Source organism: Orbicella faveolata, unplaced genomic scaffold (genome assembly GCF_042242905.1).
Source record: "Orbicella faveolata isolate gen_17 unplaced genomic scaffold, um_ofav_v1 contig_3, whole genome shotgun sequence".
NCBI classification, from domain to species: Eukaryota; Metazoa; Cnidaria; class Anthozoa; order Scleractinia; family Merulinidae; genus Orbicella; species Orbicella faveolata.
The window spans coordinates 20,270,001-20,288,064 of NW_028301558.1; the positions used below are offsets into that span (position 1 = coordinate 20,270,001).

Genomic DNA, 18,064 nt, shown 5'->3' on the forward strand with positions numbered 1-18,064 from the left:
AACAACCTGTTTAGCCATACAAGATCAACCAGGTTCTTATATTTGGGTTACAGTTAAGTCATGAACCCTTGTTATAGAGGCATACTACATGTACAATCTGTAACCAGTTGGGCTAGGCTTATCATAACACAGTTGTGAGTAAGTACTGTGTATAAGGACCAAACCCATGTTTATTTATTTTTCTGGTAATCAACAACCATATCACCTTCATAGATGCATTCAATAGTAAGGGCTATCATTTGGGCTGCTCTGGATTTATGTCTAAATACCCGCCAAGAAGCCCTTCAGGCTGGCGCTTATTTTTGGTTTCTCTGAGTGTGGTATGAAACAACTAGAAGTATTTGCACCCCCATGGAAGCTCCAGGGCTAAGGGCATAAAACGTTTCTCATTGTGAGAAATAGCTGAAAAGTAACGATAAAGAAATCTTAGCCCCGGCCAAACGATCGAAACATTTCAACGCAGCATATCGCAACATTGTTGGGCGCAGCATGTTGCGCCCGTTTAGCCACCCTGTTGCAACACATTGCGACATGTTGGATGTTGTTGACTGGAATTTGAAAATGGTCAAAGTTTTCATCCAACGCTTGTGGATGCTGCATGATGTTGTAGTCGTTTGACCAGGTTCGTGCAACAATGTTGCGCCCGGGCATGCGCACTAGTTGTGATATGTTGCGTTCAAATGTTGCGATCGTTTGGCCGGAGTTGCAAATGCTGGGCCAACGATGTTGGGATTTGTTGCGTTCAAATGTTGCGATCGTTTGGCCGGGGCTTAAGGTATCATGGTAAGTACATGTAACTTTTGAAGAAAAAGTCGAGAAATAGATTTTTGCTACTTAAATTGAAAAGAGTGAGGAAAATATTGTGCAAAAAGAATGGGGAAAACGTTTTATTTATTTTTTATTTATTTTTTACTTTTTAAGATAAAGAGGAAAAATTATTTTTGAATTCCAGTTCAAATTAATGAAAGTTTGATTTACAGTGCGAATACATGAAAATTGATTCATAGCATTTTTCAACGATAGAAAAAAACCTGGTGATAATAATTATTCTCACCAATGCAGAGATCGTCAGGTGTTAATATTTAGGCGTTGATATTTAGTTAATATTTATCATCGTTTGCACTACACATGATGTAAATTCCCCTTCTGTGGCTCGAAATACTGAGTTATAAGGTGGGATCTTTTAGTCAGGAGTATTCGTGTTATCTCAGGCTGTAATTGCAAGTTGCTGCAAGGTTTTGCCTTTAACCTTGCCTTTGTACACCCTCATAGTATAAATATATTTATTTTTATGTAGTTAATTTTTTTATGTCGTTAATCCTATTACTGTTTTTATATACCTAAGCCTCTTTATGCAGTTGGGAGAGAAATAACGTCAGACGTTAGATATTCAGTACGTTTAGTTTTGTATAATTTCAAGACTAGAGAACGTGGAAAGTTGAAATTTTCAGTTGTTGTTTGTATACTTCAAGGTCACACAACAGTCTTTAGAAAAGAAAGAAAAAGCCTGAAATCTAATCTCGTCAGCTTTTACAGTTTTGATTAAACTCTTATATGAGTAATAACGAAGAGGCAAGATTTGCTGTTACTCCGAGTTTCGTGCTTACGCACTCATCAGACAGTATTTAATGATAAGCATTCCTATCAACTAGATATATATACACGGTATTAAACAATAGGCTAATTGCTGGACTAGTTGCATTACAATAAGTGATAGTTATACTGGGAAACAATAGGTGTGAAGACAGAAATTACGGGGACGAGTATAAACTGCGTGGGTGCAGTACAATATAAAGAAAGTGTCAAGCGTTCTTCAAGTAGAATTTGTTCTCGTGCCGACATTTAGAAATAAGTTCTGATCTTTTGTTTAGTAGATTGTCGTTGCTATGTTTGATAATCATTAGTTTTTCTGTGAGGCAGAGGTCGCATCGTTTGGAAATGTTGTTGTAGGGTCTTGCACGGCTAATAATTGACCATTTGATGTTGAAGTCTTGTTTTTTGTCGTGTAGTTGCCAGATGTATTTAGAAAGCTCGGTGCTGTTGATGTGTTTTCTGTGCTTAAATGTGGATTTGTGCTGCGAGAATCTCTGTTTGAATGTTCCTTCTGTCAGTCCAATGTAGTTCTTGGTTGTGTTGTTAGTTGTAACTTGTGCGTTGTAGATTACACTGGAAGTCAGGCATTTGTTGTCTAGCGGGCATTGGTCTTTTTTGCGGCAGTTGCATTGCTCTCCGGTGATTGCGTTGGCGTTGTTGTCGGCGTTTGTTATTTTCATGTTGTGTTTGTTGATTACTGTTTTCATGTTGTCCATGCAACTGTAGCTGACTTTGACGTTGTTTTTGTTGAAGAGGCTGTGGTATTTATGTTGGTTCGGAAAGTGCTTAGATATGAGCTTCAGGAATGTTCTACCGATGTTTGTCTTTACGTTTTTACTAAATGGAGGGTTGTACCATATAATGTTTCTTTGCAATCACCGGAGAGCAATGCAACTGCCGCAAAAAAGACCAATGCCCGCTAGACAACAAATGCCTGACTTCCAGTGTAATCTACAACGCACAAGTTACAACTAACAACACAACCAAGAACTACATTGGACTGACAGAAGGAACATTCAAACAGAGATTCTCGCAGCACAAATCCACATTTAAGCACAGAAAACACATCAACAGCACCGAGCTTTCTAAATACATCTGGCAACTACACGACAAAAAACAAGACTTCAACATCAAATGGTCAATTATTAGCCGTGCAAGACCCTACAACAACATTTCCAAACGATGCGACCTCTGCCTCACAGAAAAACTAATGATTATCAAACATAGCAACGACAATCTACTAAACAAAAGATCAGAACTTATTTCTAAATGCCGGCACGAGAACAAATTCTACTTGAAGAACGCTTGACACTTTCTTTATATTGTACTGCACCCACGCAGTTTATACTCGTCCCCGTAATTTCTGTCTTCACACCTATTGTTTCCCAGTATAACTATCACTTATTGTAATGCAACTAGTCCAGCAATTAGCCTATTGTTTAATACCGTGTATATATATCTAGTTGATAGGAATGCTTATCATTAAATACTGTCTGATGAGTGCGTAAGCACGAAACTCGGAGTAACAGCAAATCTTGCCTCTTCGTTATTACTCATATACTCAGCTCTACACTATATGTGTATTGAGCACTATTTTAATGGGATCTGCTACTTCCTCCTATGATTAAACTCTTATATATCTTAATTACGTGTGAGTTTGACTATGTTTTCTCTTCTTACACATGATTGCCAATCCTACAATTGATGGCTGCATCACCACTTATGAATGCCAAAACATCAGATAAGTTGATTTTCCTTTTTGCGTGTGGTAAAAGCAGCATATTGGTCTTTGGTTCTGTGAAGCTTCAAGGAGAGTTCCTTTAGCTGGTTTCCTCGTCATCTTTTCTTGATGGTCGCGGTTCCAAAGCATAGCTTTTTTCAATTTCAATTTCAATATGCTTCCTTCAGTTTCCGATATAAACGCAAATGTTAGTGTTTGGTACTCGCTTCATGCTGACTTTTATAGTTTTCGGTTATTTTACCGTTCAATATTTAACAATTAGACCCGTAGCCCGCAAGGGCTACGGGTCAATAGCCAATGAGGCGAAGTCGAATGGGCTATTGACCTGTGGCCCTTGAGGGCGAAGGGTCTAATTGTTTTAGTATCACCCAACTAGTCGGACAGAAAAGGTAATAATAAAGTTAGCAAATGCAAGTTGAAGAAATATTTATTTGGGAATAAAACGAAAGAAAGCGTCACGCTCGACGGCGCTAATTTCGCTACTCGATGACTATTACTAATAGTCCCCTAGTAGCGTAGCTAATCAAAATGCAGGATTTGCATTAGTCCACTAGTTGGGTGATACTAATGGTGGTTATTATTCGTTTTCATTACCAAAATGAAGACTTGTTGAGCAGCTAGGAATACACACAGGGATCCCCATAGAAGTTGCAGAAAAATTCAGGAACTGCTTGGATTTATAAAATTGCAAACTATAAATTCAATTTATCAATGAGACTTCGTTTAAGGCTATAGACTGATAGCCGAAAGCCTATGTTATTTAGTCTTTTCAACCAGAGAACTTGTTGCTAGTTTTCAAACAAGGGATTTATAGGCTTTAATTTAGTCTGGTTGAACAAAAATACCGAGATTTGTTCATGCCTCGCTGGACATTCACTTATTGCCATCTTTAGAATATATTCCCAGATCACCACTGCATGTATCTCTAGCAAGGTTTTGTTATTACTAATTTATTTCCTTGCTACAATAGCAATCGTTGATGACATCAGTTATCAGAAGGCGCCCAGCTAAATTTAGCATTTTAATAAGGAAAACGTATTTGAATTAGGCCAAGAATTATTTTTCCATTTTAATGAGAAACTGATAAGGTACCCACCTCTTATAATTCGTTGAATTAATATTCTTCTTTTATACTCATCTTGAACCTATATTATAGTCTTATTATACTGCACCATGATTTAAATTATAACCTTGTTTTCAGACCTGAAAGGTTTTATTTACGAGTGACTCTTTGACGGAATAACATGCAGTTAAATGTCTTATTCATCTTGGCTTTGAACTCCAACTCTTCGGAACTACTTTCCCTTGAAACTGTCGCCGAACGCTTTTTATTGCCATTACTATTTTTTATAGTCTTTTTGGGAAAACAGTATTTAAAAGAACACTGACTAATGCAGCTTCATTTTACCCCTGTATGTAAATTTGGAATTCCGCTCTGCATGACATACAACAAAAAGCAATTATCTATAATGTAAGTAGAGTAAAATTGGGCATGTCGTTTTGTGTCGGCGTGGAAAATAATCATAATTGAATTGCATTTTTTATACAGATATTTAGTTTATCATTGTTGGGCAGAGTCAAAACAATGCATGATCAATACCCTCAGTGTTTCAAACGCCTACAATGACGTCCTTTTTCTAATTTCTGCACGTCAGAGATTCATCATAATCATTTGTTTCCAACTTGAAGCTTGCAATTTCCATGACCATGGTATGAACTTTAAAACACTGTTTGTTTTTTAACATTGTTTATTTTAACATATTTCTTTCAAATTTTTACTATCAATTAAAGTTTCTCCCTAATTTATCTGGAAAGAGATTGTACCTCCAGAAAGTTATTTCGGCGCTGGTTGGTGGAGACGGAGAAGCCGAGTGGCTTAGGGCACCGGAGTTGAAATCTTGAAACAGGTAAATTCTCCACCCATTCTCTATCTGGATTTGGTCTCGGTAGTTTCGAGTTCAGCTTCTCGGCCAGGTCGTGTTACGTGATCGAAGCCCGACTAGATACCTTCGCCAATTCTTCTACAACATAGAAAAAGAGATCGAGAACAGGCAATGCATTTATTCGTCATCATGATAACAAATCAAGGACGTTGAGCCCGATGTATTGAACACTTTTTGCGAGACGCGGGTTTAAAAGCTCGAAATTTTACAAAGACTGCATGAGGTCATTAGCGCTTTTGCCACGCAGATTCTTCCTCGACTATTACACCCAAAGAGCAAATTTCACCAATAACTAAAATTCTCAAGCTCTTTGAATTTCTTTAGTCATTTCGTGTCTATACTGTGATGCCTTCTCTTCGCAAACTCGAATGTTAATGAGGAAAAATGTAAAATAATAATGATGTCGGCAAAGATTCGCAAATACTGAGAATAAATTATCGTCTATTCACCTGCTATATCGTATTGAAATTTCACTGGTCGGTTTTGGAGCTAAAACTTGAGTACATTCAGCCGGTGTCGGTACATCTACTTTTGGCATGACCTAGCAAACGACAACAGGTAGATTCGCAATTGCTTTATTTTATTTCTGATGGAAATTTAATTTGAAAAACAAAATGTGTAGTTAATTCATCATTGGTGCTAAAGCCTGAACTAACAGTCGCCCGCTCGTGTGCTGCGATATTTTTAGGGAACGTTTCCGTGTTGTTTTCAGGGAATATGTCCTCCCAGCTTCATTTTCCACTACTTTATGGTTCTGGGACAAAATGTTTTTTTTCCATACATTTCGTGACATAAAATGAAAACTAATCACGTGGTAGGGCACAAGGGAAATATTTTCAATGAAAATTAGACGAAAATATAGTACGAAAATATAGTATAGAAAATATAGTATAAAAATATAGTAAAATATAGTATAGAAAATATAGACATTACAAAATTAAGAGGTACGAGACACGAGGTACGAGGTCATTCAATATGACTTATTGAATGAAAGTGTGGCTTTAGGTTTAGTTCCATAACATAATTATTTCATTATTGATTATGCAGAGTCAGAATGATCAATACTCTGAGTGTTTTAAACGCCTACAATTAATTCTTTTTTATATTTCCGCACATCATGCACAGTTTCATCAAATCATTTGTTTGCAACTTGAGGCTGGCAATTTCTATGCCGATGCTATGTACTTAAAAATACTGCTGGTTTTGGAATATTCTTCATTTTAACTAATGTTTTTTAAATTTTTGTTAGCAATTAAAGGTTCTCATTAAATTAAGGGGAAAGAAAATATGCCTCCAGGGCTTCAAGAAAGCTAGAACATGCTGAGATCATGCAACAGCAATGTTATATTTTTGCCAGAAAATTATTTCGGCGCTGGTTGATGGAGACGAGTAGCCGAGTGGCTTAAGGCGCTGAAGTTGAAATCTTGAAGTCCTTAGTTCAAATTCTCCACCCTACCTCTATCTGGACTTGTTCTCGGTAGTCTGGAGTTCAACTCCTCGATCGCTTTGTGTAAATAGCCAACTGGTCAGCCTCCCACCAGTTGGGATTCCTAATCGTTTATGTTCTGATGTGAAGTTTATATGAAATAATTCATATATGAACTGCGGTTGTAGATGAAAGTGAAGAATGATCATCGCAGTTAATTTTCCAATTTAAGCAATTGGAAAGAAGAAGCCTGAAAAAATCAGGGCTTCAACGGGATTCGAACCCGTGACCTCTACAACCGCAGTTCATATATGAATTATTTCATATAAACTTCACATCATTTCACTCCTCACGGGAAGATATGAACTCAACTAATTGACCTCGCTCCCAATGTGTGGCTTCATAGCTCAGTTGGTAGAGCATCGCACCGGTATCGCGGAGGTCACGGGTTCGAATCCCATTGAAGCCCTGATTTTTTCAGGCTTCTTCTTTCCAATTGCTTAAATTGGAAAATTAAGTGCGATGATCATTCTTCACTTTCGTTCATGTTCTATTTGCAATGTTTGTTTATTTATTTGCAGTGCCCACAAGCAAACTACTAGGCAAAGTTGATTCTGCTAAATTGTGTTGACATGTACTTTAATTGAAACCTTTATTCTAGGGGCGGGGGAGAACACTTTGCGACGCCTAGCACTTTTTTGTGTTTGGATCATCTACCAAAAAGTGACGTCACATCCTGCTTTATTCTAGTGCATTCGCTGAATAACGATCAAACGACGAGGGAAAAATTTTGCGAGCACAAACGCAAAGCCCTTGGTCCGAAAGAGGTGAGTACAATGGACAGTTTCGATACAAAGTGGAGAAGAAATGCTCTCATTAGTTATAAACTGTAATGAAATAAACCCTAAAAAGGCCGAAGAAAAATAATACAAATGATACTCTGCCAAACGATTGAATCTTATGATTATTGTAGAAGTAAAGAATTGGACGTTCTATAGCTATCCTCTTTCGCATCATGTTGATATTATTGTCTATTCGATGAGATCAACTACCTCTCATGCACTGAGAATTTTTTGTAGTCTAATAATTATAGTATATATTGGATAATGTTACGGTTTGCTAACTTGCTGTGGCAAAATGAGTTTTCACAAGATGACTTCCTGTCATAATCACAATCGTATCAGTCCATCTCTTGCCATCAGTATAAATCTATTCAGAGGGATGTGTTTATGTTACTTGCACAAAAGGCAAAAGAACACACTGTCACAGAATCCTTATCTATCGACCATGAAATTAAAATTAAATATGTAAAATATTTGTTTCGTTTTTTGAATCATGTTTGTGCATACTAAGAAGATATAGTTTTAAAGTCGTAAAACTGAAGTAAGTGTATGCGATATTAAAAATTTTAAGCACACATAAGAGAACGTCTCCCAACAAGATCGCAGATTACAAAGACGATTTTTCACGAAAGCAATTGCCAGTTCCCGTTCGACATATTTCGAATACGGTGTAACTGTTGTTCACCTCAAGCTGATTTCCAAAGGTGTATGAGTTTAATTACAAAACTTCAGAAGATCACCGGCCGAGTTCCGAAGATTTCTGTAGATTGTAACATGTTGCAAACACTAACTAGTAATTTGCCGGAATATAATTTTTATTTACGTATGCGTTACGCACGGTGGGGTAGTTTGACGCAAGAATGCGTTGGGTTGTTCAAAGCAAATCGGATGTCAAATTTTCTATATTCCACATTCAAATGTTGATTCACACACATGTAATAAAGAGTATCTGAAAGCACTTAAGATTATTCATTGCACGAAGCACGGAGTTTTTCGTGAATTTCAATGACACTATTCTGATAGTTTGGATGTGCATTTCGTTTATCAAAAGGTAAAGAGTTTCTGCAAATTACATTTACTCGCCTGAGGATTCTATTTATTTCATTTTAGAAGCCGAGGGCAAAACGTCACCATGAGCAACTCCACTCACACCAGTGAAGCCTCATGCCGATACGCTGTTTCCATATTCTTCACAACAACCATGGCTATAATAGGTATGGCGGCTCTTATTGGAAACACTCTTGTGATAATCATAGTGTGCAAGACTCCAAGTCTTAGAACAAGCACCAATTACTACTATGTTAACGTGGCGGTTTCAGATTTTTTGTCAAGCCTTGCGACCTTCCCGCTTTACCTCACCGACGAGATCATTACGACCAGTGGAAGTCTACTCCAAGGTTCTGTAGCAACTATTGGGTGCAAAGTGGGAGTGTATTCTAGAATGGTATCCTCTATTGTATCCATTCTAAGCCTGGTACTGATCGCTGTCGACAGATTCATTGGTATTGTATTTCCCTTGAAAGCGACCTTGATTACACGAAGAATTAGGATTGCCTTACTGTTCTCAACGTGGTTGATATCCATGACTTATTGCATCCCCATGTTTCAATATTTCAAAGTTGAAGAAGTGGATCAGGAAACAGCTTGCATCTTTGCGTGGAACAGCTTTGCGCTTATGATATACTATATAACGGGCCTGGTATTTTTCGAAGTCTTACCACTGATTGCAATCATCGTCCTTTATTCCCGCATCATGGGTGCATTGAGGCAGAGGCTGCATGTAAATCCAGGACGCAATTTAAGAAGCACTAATACCCAACAGAGCAGAAATAAGCAGAACCAAAACATCATGAAGATATTTAAATCGATTGCTGTTATGTTATTCGTTTGGTTTTCTCTGTTTTTGATTTATTTAGTTCTTAAAATCACATATCCTGGACTATTTGTAAAAGATCAATGCAAGTGGACGTTAGGTTTCGCATATTTTGTGGCTCCGCTTCTTAGCGCAGTGACTAATCCAGTAATTCTATTTTCATTTAGCTCAAACTTTCGAAAAGCTCTGGCAAACCACTGCTCGTTTTTGTTTGGTAAGGTCACTTCATGCTTCAAAACGGGAGACACAGTACAGCGCCGGAGAGATGAGTCGTTACCAGAACTAGTAACATTTAAGAAAACGCCTTGATAAGGATGAAAGGTCTACCCATACATTTAAACAAGATCTAGGGTGATATACTTAAACATCGTTTATAACTACTAACTGCATAAACAGTTTCTCATTGCCAGTCTGTTGTTAGTCTAAGAACCACAGCTTACAGTTGATGATTATTTCGCTGGCGTAAAAGACTTTGAACAAATGTTCGGCCTTTGATGACTCAGCATGTTTATTTGCTGCCAGTATGCTAACGTGGCATGAACGTAATAAATTACAAACAGGATAATTATAGACGTATACTTAGTGAAGCAAAATTTGAAGGTTCTTCACAGGCTATATAGGGATGCATCTAATTGCATTAACCCAAAAACAGTCACATCGCTAGTATAAAATATTTGTAACCTACGTAATATACGTAATATAAGTACCCTACGTAATTTAATATAAAATATTTGTACCCTACGTAATACCCTGCGTATCATAAAGTATGAGGTAAACGATGGAGAAAGTAAGTAAGTAAAGTAAGTAGGTAAGTAACTTTATTTAACCAGAGTAGCCCATTCAGCAACGAGGCTGTTATCCATAGGGGCCCTGGGGAATAAAGATATGTACAATCTATAAGATCTAAAAAATTAAGTGCAATTTAGAAATTTAAAATTAGAGTAGCAATAATAAAAACTTTAAAAAACACTTAAGGGACCGTTCATTTTTTATGAGGGAGGGGGGGCTGGTGGGATTTGGGAAGCACCATTTAAAAATCGCATGACCCCCCCTCAGCTTACCAATTTTTTCACATGGCCCCCCCTTATAGCGGTCATTTTTTGGGATGACCCCCCCCCAAAAAAAAAATTGAACAAACAATATTTAGATTTCAACTTCTTTAATATTTCTCTGTTATCCCCCTACTTCACGTTATTGTGCTCACTATGAAGACAATACTTACAATCTCTATACGACACCTGAGCGTGTGGCATTTGGCCTCTCATTGGCATCTTCCTCATCTGAATTGATGAATGCAAGAATGACGTCACTCGAGTCATCTTCTCCCCCAGAGTCAATGGCATCACTGTCATACTCATCATTGTCACTTTCATCCGTTTCACTGCTGTCAGCACTTGCCCTGTTGTCATTTTGTGTCAATGTCCTGGCATTTCTCTGTGTTGGTTGGCCAGCTCTGAGAGGACTCTTCTGCTGCAAGCATGAATGTCTTACAATTGCCTTTACTTTCTCACTCTTGCTGCTTTTCAAATGCTGCTTCAGCCCGTGGTGGTTTGAGTACTTGATTAGTTCTGGAACACGTAGCTTTTTAAGCTTGGTTAGATCTTCGCACAACTCAGTCCAAGGATAATCCTCCTCCCTACTTAACTTTGCCATTTCTTCTGCTCTCTTTTTCCTTTTAAATTCCAGCACTTCGAGATACTGAAGATAATCCACCACAAACTTCGATTTGACAATAAACTTATCTGCAAATAGAGCAACGCTCTCTGGGTCAGATAAAACCAGCCTGCCACTTCCATGCTCTTTCTTCTTTATATTGTTAATCCAATCGGGGAAAGAGCGCATTACTACATGAGCATCATGAAAGAGGCTCATTCCAAAATGCGCAATAATGGCGAAAGCGACGAGTCGTTTAAGAAAAGGTTTACAGCTGAACGATCCAGGCAGTTTGACATCTTACATGCAAAATAAGCAATTTTTCTAGGTGCGGATGGCTGTTCAGAAAGGGCGAGTGAGTTTTCCATGCAAGGGTACCAGTTGAAGCCCATTGATGGAAGAAAACTGAACTTCTCCATCAAAGAGCACAGAGCAATGGTGGAAAAGTTGAATGCCATATTGAAAGATGTAAAGGAACACGATTCCACACTCTTTCAGTCCAATGGGCTTGCTTTAAAGCAGGGCGAAGAATTTGCCCACAGTTTTAATGTAAAACAGATCAAATGTACAGAAGCTAAGTTGACGAAGGTTACGCAGGACATGGAAGCACTAGAAAATAAGAAGAGCAATTATAACAGCATATTCAAAGGCATACTCAAACAGCACATCAACAAAAGGAGAAGGAAAAAAGAAAACCGCAGAAAGTCAAATGAAAGAAAGAGGAAGCGGACTGAAAACAACGTCCAACGAGTTTATGGAATCTGTGTTGGAAACCCGCTAGGAAATGATCTTCCACAATGCCTTGTGTACCCTCCTAGAATGGCCGTCCCGGAAGAGTGTCTTAAAGTTGAGGATGTTGCCACGTCGATATTTAGAAGAGATGGGCCATACATCGCACAGCTCTTGGAAGGAAATTATTTCACCAATGCTGCAAGAAGCAGAATCACCACCAACCTTGAGCGGGAAGTCAGAGATTATGTTTACACCTTCATGTACCCTGAAGAGTACACTCTGGCGGAAAGCATTGCTGCTTCTTACAGCATTGGTGAAAGAGACTCCCATAGCAGCACAAGCGGCGACGAAGAACTCGACGACAGCGGAGATGAAGATGAGTGCCAGTGAAAGTTGCATTCGAAAATAACAGTGTTAAATACTTCTTTTCAGTAGCTACAAATGCTTTTTGTCGCCAAACGTTTTTTTAAAGCAGAAGGAAAGTTTGTAATAAATTTATATCCTGCCTTCTATGTTTATTCTATAGCAATTTTTTTGATATTCAAGTATTATGCCATTTTAAAGTTTTACTAAAATATTTCACGTGACCTCCCCTTTTTCCCTTATTTTTTTGGGATGGCCCCCCCTCGAAAGCCATTTTTTTTCGCATGGCCCCCCCCAAATCCCACCAGCGCCCCCTACCTTATAAAAAATGAACGGTCCCTAAAAGGCTAAAATGTACAAATATGATAAAATGTTTATAGATTTCCAAAGGATAAAAATTACAAATAAAAATGCTTAATTATCAGACTTTTAAAATTACTTAGGGAGGGGGCACCCTTACTACAAGCGGGTAACGCGTTAGAAACTTCCTTAGTTGCTTATTTGGAACGTTTTACTGCATTTAAGCTACTTTTTTTTATTTCAGAAGTCAGACAGCCCCGCATGATACATTGCTTCGAAAATTAAAAGCTGTAGACAACGAAAACAAGACAAAGCACTCATTGGCGAAAATTATTTTCTGTGACATTAGCAATTGATGCTAATCGAGTGATATTAATGTATTTATATTATTTCATATCTAAGGTTACTCTAAAGTAGACAAATAAAAGCTAATAGAAGAACATTTGGGCACTTTTCTCGGTACGTTTGACTTTCATAGAGGGAGTGTGCTCCTAAAGACATTTAGGTTTGTGTTAGAGATAGAGATATCACATTGGTCTTTAAGTGTTCATTCACTAAAAAATACAAATGTTAATATCATGAAGCGAATGTACACCACTCGTATATACTCTAAATAGAGTATTGCTGGTTTTCAGTGTCACGCAATTCAAAATAGATCAAAATAAAAATGAAAACCGTTCAATAGATAAAGTCCAGAATCTGGGAAGTGAAAGAAGGTAGATATGCAAAGACTCTCGCCAAGATTCTGGTCACAGCAATTTTTCTTACGCAAGATATGCGGAGAAATTTTTTACCCAAATTTATAGAGATTTGTATGGAGACGCCATGCTGGTGCCCATCCGTATGGGCACCAACAGGGCGGCCGGACACCAACAGAAACATCTGTCAGTTTTGCTACAAAAGCGTGAATTTATCCTTCGAGGAACTCTAAAACATTAAAATAATACTTTTTCTAAGACATAAACTGTTCAGATAGCCAAATTCCTCGAAATAGGTCACTTTTTTAACCATCATGACAGCTGTCTAGACCGTCTTGTAAATGCGGCGTCACGCAAAAGCTTACAAATTCAAGCGTAGTGTATCACAAAGCCAAGAACCCATTCGGAGCGAAAATTTGTATGAATATTAGTTTTCAGCTGCTGTTATACATCATTAAAGTAAAATCTCAGGAAGATCAATAGTTTTATAGTTTGAATTTTAGTGACGTCATATGAAAACCAGCTATAGATACTTATTCATTCAACGAATTCCTATTCATGGTGACAAATTGGTTAAGTCTTGTGTACAGTTTAATAAACTTGAGAGCTTCACGTATTATAATACTGAAAATGTTTCGTTCCTAACTTGTTTCTATTGCCCTGTGGTATGTCTCTTCATAGTAAACGGTTGTTATAGTGAGTTGTTATTGTGTGAAGGACAATGTCCATGACACGAAAAGAACAGGTATGGGAGCAAAGGATCGATGCACCCTCATGTATTCCTCAAAGAAATGACGTTAATTCGGGGAAACCGGCCTCTTTGTTACATCCTAAAAGACTTACAGTGGAACTCCGTTATCACGGTCACCAACAAGCCATGAGAATTTGGCCCTATTGACGGATAGGCCGAATTAACGGGATAGGGTCACACCTCACAACTGGTCTAAATTGAGTGACGTCTTAACATATATATCACAACTGCACTTTTAAACAGCTGTGCTCTAATAAGCTTCCGGAATGCAGATAGAATTTGAAAAAATGGAAATTGGAAACAGTGTATGAAATATTCATAATGGAAAGATGAACATAACTGGTTTGAGTGGGCCGCATAAACGGAGGAAAATTATAAAGGATTATACAGGTTGGGATTTCAGTATGTGGCGGTCGGCCGTATTAACGGGGTTTTCTACTAAGAAAATGTATGGGCGTTTCGCCAGGACAAAATAAAGTGGCCGTAATAACGAGGTGACCGTGTTAACGAGGTGACCGTAAGGCGGGATTCCACTGTACATGTACTTGTAGGCCATTTGAGTTACAGTATCGGCTTGTTGTTGACATCTCCAAACTCAACAGCAAGCAGTCCATTCCTTTACTTTTCTTGCGTGCCTCCGTTTTTTACATGCTCTGTGTGTAGTTCAATATATACGTGTATATTCACGTATCTCGTTTGTCATTCTATCAATTGCAGTCGATCTGACTATCGATTCCAAAGCCGTTTCATAACTCAGTTGGTAGGGACGTACTGAGGTACATCGGCAACGCGGGAATCATTCATTCGCATCCAGACGACCGGGGTTCACCAAGGAAAGTAAGCGCTAGTACATAGCCAAGAAAAAATAAATTACATGTGGATTGATCGGAGAAAGATGGCAAAAACCTAGTGCTAATGATTATTCTTACCAATGAATACCGTGAGGCGTCAATTAGTACATGCACTATAATGCAAATCCTCCATCTGTGGTTCGAAATATTGACTTAAGCTTGGTTCAAACGGCCCATAATAGTCCATGATACATGTAGTTGATGATGGTTGCAGCACGCGCTTCCGTTTGACCATCGCCAACTTTCATCAACTATCATTTACTTTGATCTTGCTCAAAATTCTTCATGATAGTTGACGATAACTGTTTTTCCGAAATTTAGTTTTAATTTATTTTTCGGCTGTTAATGTTGCCACTTAATGTCTGACTGTTGGTAGCGTTAGCTCTTAAAGCTGAAATTAAGGGTGTTTTTAGCAGGTGATATTATTGCCATGGTAATTTATTGTGTCACGAAAATTATACTAACGTGTATAGTTCACATTGAAAACTTAGCCGGAAAGAAGCTTTCAAGTATAACTTATTGAAAGAAAGTGCTAGAATTGTTTGAGCTCCATAATTTATATATAACTCCTTTGATTATTTATTAAGTAGAGTGAAAACTTTACCTTGTCAGTATCCCAGGTCTTTTGAAAGCCTACTATTAAGTCTTTGTTTCCAATTTTTACAAGCCAAAGATTGATCATAATAATTTGTTTACAACTTCAAGTTGATGATTTCTATGCCGTTGTTATGTAATTTGAAAACACTAGTTTTTTTTGAATATTTTTTCAAGTTATTGAGACTAACAATATCTTTCAAGTTTTCGCTCGCAGTTAGTCAGTAATTAATCTGCAACGAAATTGTAGACTAGAACACGCTAAGATCATGCAATAGTGTTTAAAAAGAAATCATGCGTAGACCGTTTACTGGTTCTTACTCAGAACAAATTAATTTCTTTGCAGACATCTAAGTTGTCATTCTGTAAAAAATTTGGGCAATACTTATTCTTATTTCGTTTCGTACGGCCTCAAGCTTCTAAGCAAAGTTCATCCCGCTATTTTGTGTTTGCATGCGCCATAAATAAAACTTATTCCATTGGCTGAATAAATATTACAACGAGAAGGGAATAATTTTGCAGGCATAAAAACCTATAGCCCTTGAACTAAAATTTAAAGAGGTGAGTAAGACAGACAGTTTTACCTCAAAGTTCTATTCTCATTAGCTACACTGTAGCAACTGAAATTAATTGGGCAAATAGTTAAAGAAAATGATTAATATTCTGCCAAAAGATTTTACCTCTCGGATAATTAGTAAGTAAATAAATATTTAGTAAGTAAATATTTGCACGTTCTATAAAAGTTTTCTTTCACTCATTTTTGATATTACTGTCTAACCGATGAGATCATCAACCTTTCCAGTGTAGTAGTATAGAAAATATTGAATAATGTAATGGTTTTAAAAAGAAATCATGCGTAGACCGTTTACTGGTTCTTACTCAGAACAAATTAATTTCTTTGCAGACATCTAAGTTGTCATTCTGTAACGTTTGCACAAAATGACCTTCTTCCAATATCACAACAGTCTAAGTTCTTCTCTTGCCACCGAAATATATTTGTTTATAAATTCGTAACATACGCTTAATATTCCGTTGGTGAGTTTGCTTTGTGAGTCATGTTTCTGAATATCAAAGAGCTATAGTTTTTCGAGCTAGTGCCTGTAAATATGGAGAATCCGGTGTCAGGATCAAAAATTCGATTTTTAAGACTCTATTTTATACGACTATATTTTTCGGAAATATTCTAGAGAAATGAGTGAAATCTAGGAAAGAGTTCAAATTACTGGTCTGTCCACTACTGGAGTTTGTGATGTTCTTTTTTTCAGTCCGTAACGGCAGCATTTTTTGTAAACATTTTAACTCGTATAATAAATCTCTTATCAGTCAAGCTTGCACGTGACCGTACAGGGAGAATATTGACCCTCGGTCTTTTTTGTCTACTGTCAAGACCTCGGCCCGATATTCTCCGAGCATCGCCCTGGCACTTTGTTAATACGATGTATGTAATCATTGTCACGGCGAGTAAAGAAATGGAGCAGGCTGCCAAATGTGCCGTATGTGATATATATGTATGGCCATTCAAAAGCTTACAACGGGCAATAATGGAAAGAAGTGCAACGGGGAGTGTTGCCACTTCCATTTATTAACTGGTACATATATTCCTACCAGTAATCACTCATGAAAAAGCTTAACGGGAATCATAAACATGGCCGGACAACGCCACTAACATCAGCTTCTATGGGAAACCTATCTGCCGGTACGCTGTTTCCATTTTCTACACAACCGCCATGGCTATAATCAGCTTAGTGGCTCTCACTGGAAACATACAGGTAATTAGCACAGCCTACAACACTCCAAGTCTTAGAACAAGTACAAACCACTGTGTAAACATGGCGGTTTCTGATTTTCTGTCCTGTGTTACCATCTGGCCGCTGCATCTCAATGACAAGACCATAACATATCATGGAAGTCTTCTCCAAGGCTCCGGCGTCTACTGAATGTAAAGTGGCGACATTTTTAGAAGGGTATCGGGCATAGTATCCGTTCTCAGCCTGGTGTTGATCGCTACAGACAGGTTCCTCGCTACTGTCTTCCCCTTGAAAGCGGCGTTCATCGCAGGTAAACTAACAGCAGCTTTAATGCTTGGAACATGGCTGATCTCCATGACGTATTGCATCTCCATGTTCTACTACTTCAAAACAGTAATGGTTTGGTCAAGTAAAAGTCTGCAAATTTGTATGGAATGGCTTTCCTCTCTAGTGCTATCGTACTAAATTCCCGTATCATGTGCGTTTTCGGCAAAAATGGCTAAACCCAGCATACAATACAAGAAGCAGTGATCTATGACAACAACGAAAAAGGAGTCAGCAGAGCCAAAACATCATGAAGATATTTCAATCCATTGTTGTTATGTTATTTACCTGGTCTTCCCTGTTTTTCGCATATTTGGTCCTAAAAATGTTTTCACCTGGCCTTTTTATCAAGAACAAGTATAGGCTGATCGAAGGGTTTTCTTTTCATCTGATTCCTTTGCTCAGCACAACATCCAATTCTGTAATTTAATTTGCTTTTAGCACCAATTTTCGTCAGACTTTAACTAATCGGTGTCCTTTTGCGTTTGGCAAAATCCGTTCCTGCTTTAAACGAAAACCCATAACACCGCGGCAACAAGATGAAACTCTACCAGAACTCGTGGCATATAAGAACACGGCGTATGACATTAGAAATTAATACTCTCGTTACATGATTTTTAGAATGTTCAAGA

General features: G+C 37.8%; 1 protein-coding gene and 1 pseudogene across 1 annotated transcript; both read left to right on the top strand.

The window, feature by feature from the left end:
- The first annotated feature begins 8,134 nt into the window (after nucleotides 1-8,134).
- LOC110044025 (neuropeptide Y receptor type 2-like) lies at nucleotides 8,135-10,386 on the top strand. Its single transcript, XM_020749544.2, has one exon. The coding sequence runs from the start codon at nucleotides 8,678-8,680 to the stop codon at nucleotides 9,725-9,727; it is 1,050 nt and encodes a 349-aa protein (XP_020605203.2). The 5' UTR covers nucleotides 8,135-8,677; the 3' UTR covers nucleotides 9,728-10,386.
- Nucleotides 10,387-17,009: 6,623 nt separating this feature from the next.
- LOC149106798 (prokineticin receptor 2-like) lies at nucleotides 17,010-18,030 on the top strand (annotated as a pseudogene).
- The last annotated feature ends 34 nt before the right edge of the window (nucleotides 18,031-18,064 follow it).

What these genes read in the sequence shown, in the direction of transcription:
- LOC110044025 (XM_020749544.2), top strand. Translation starts at nt 8,678, where the DNA reads ATGAGCAACTCCACTCACACCAGTGAAGCCTCATGCCGATACGCTGTT.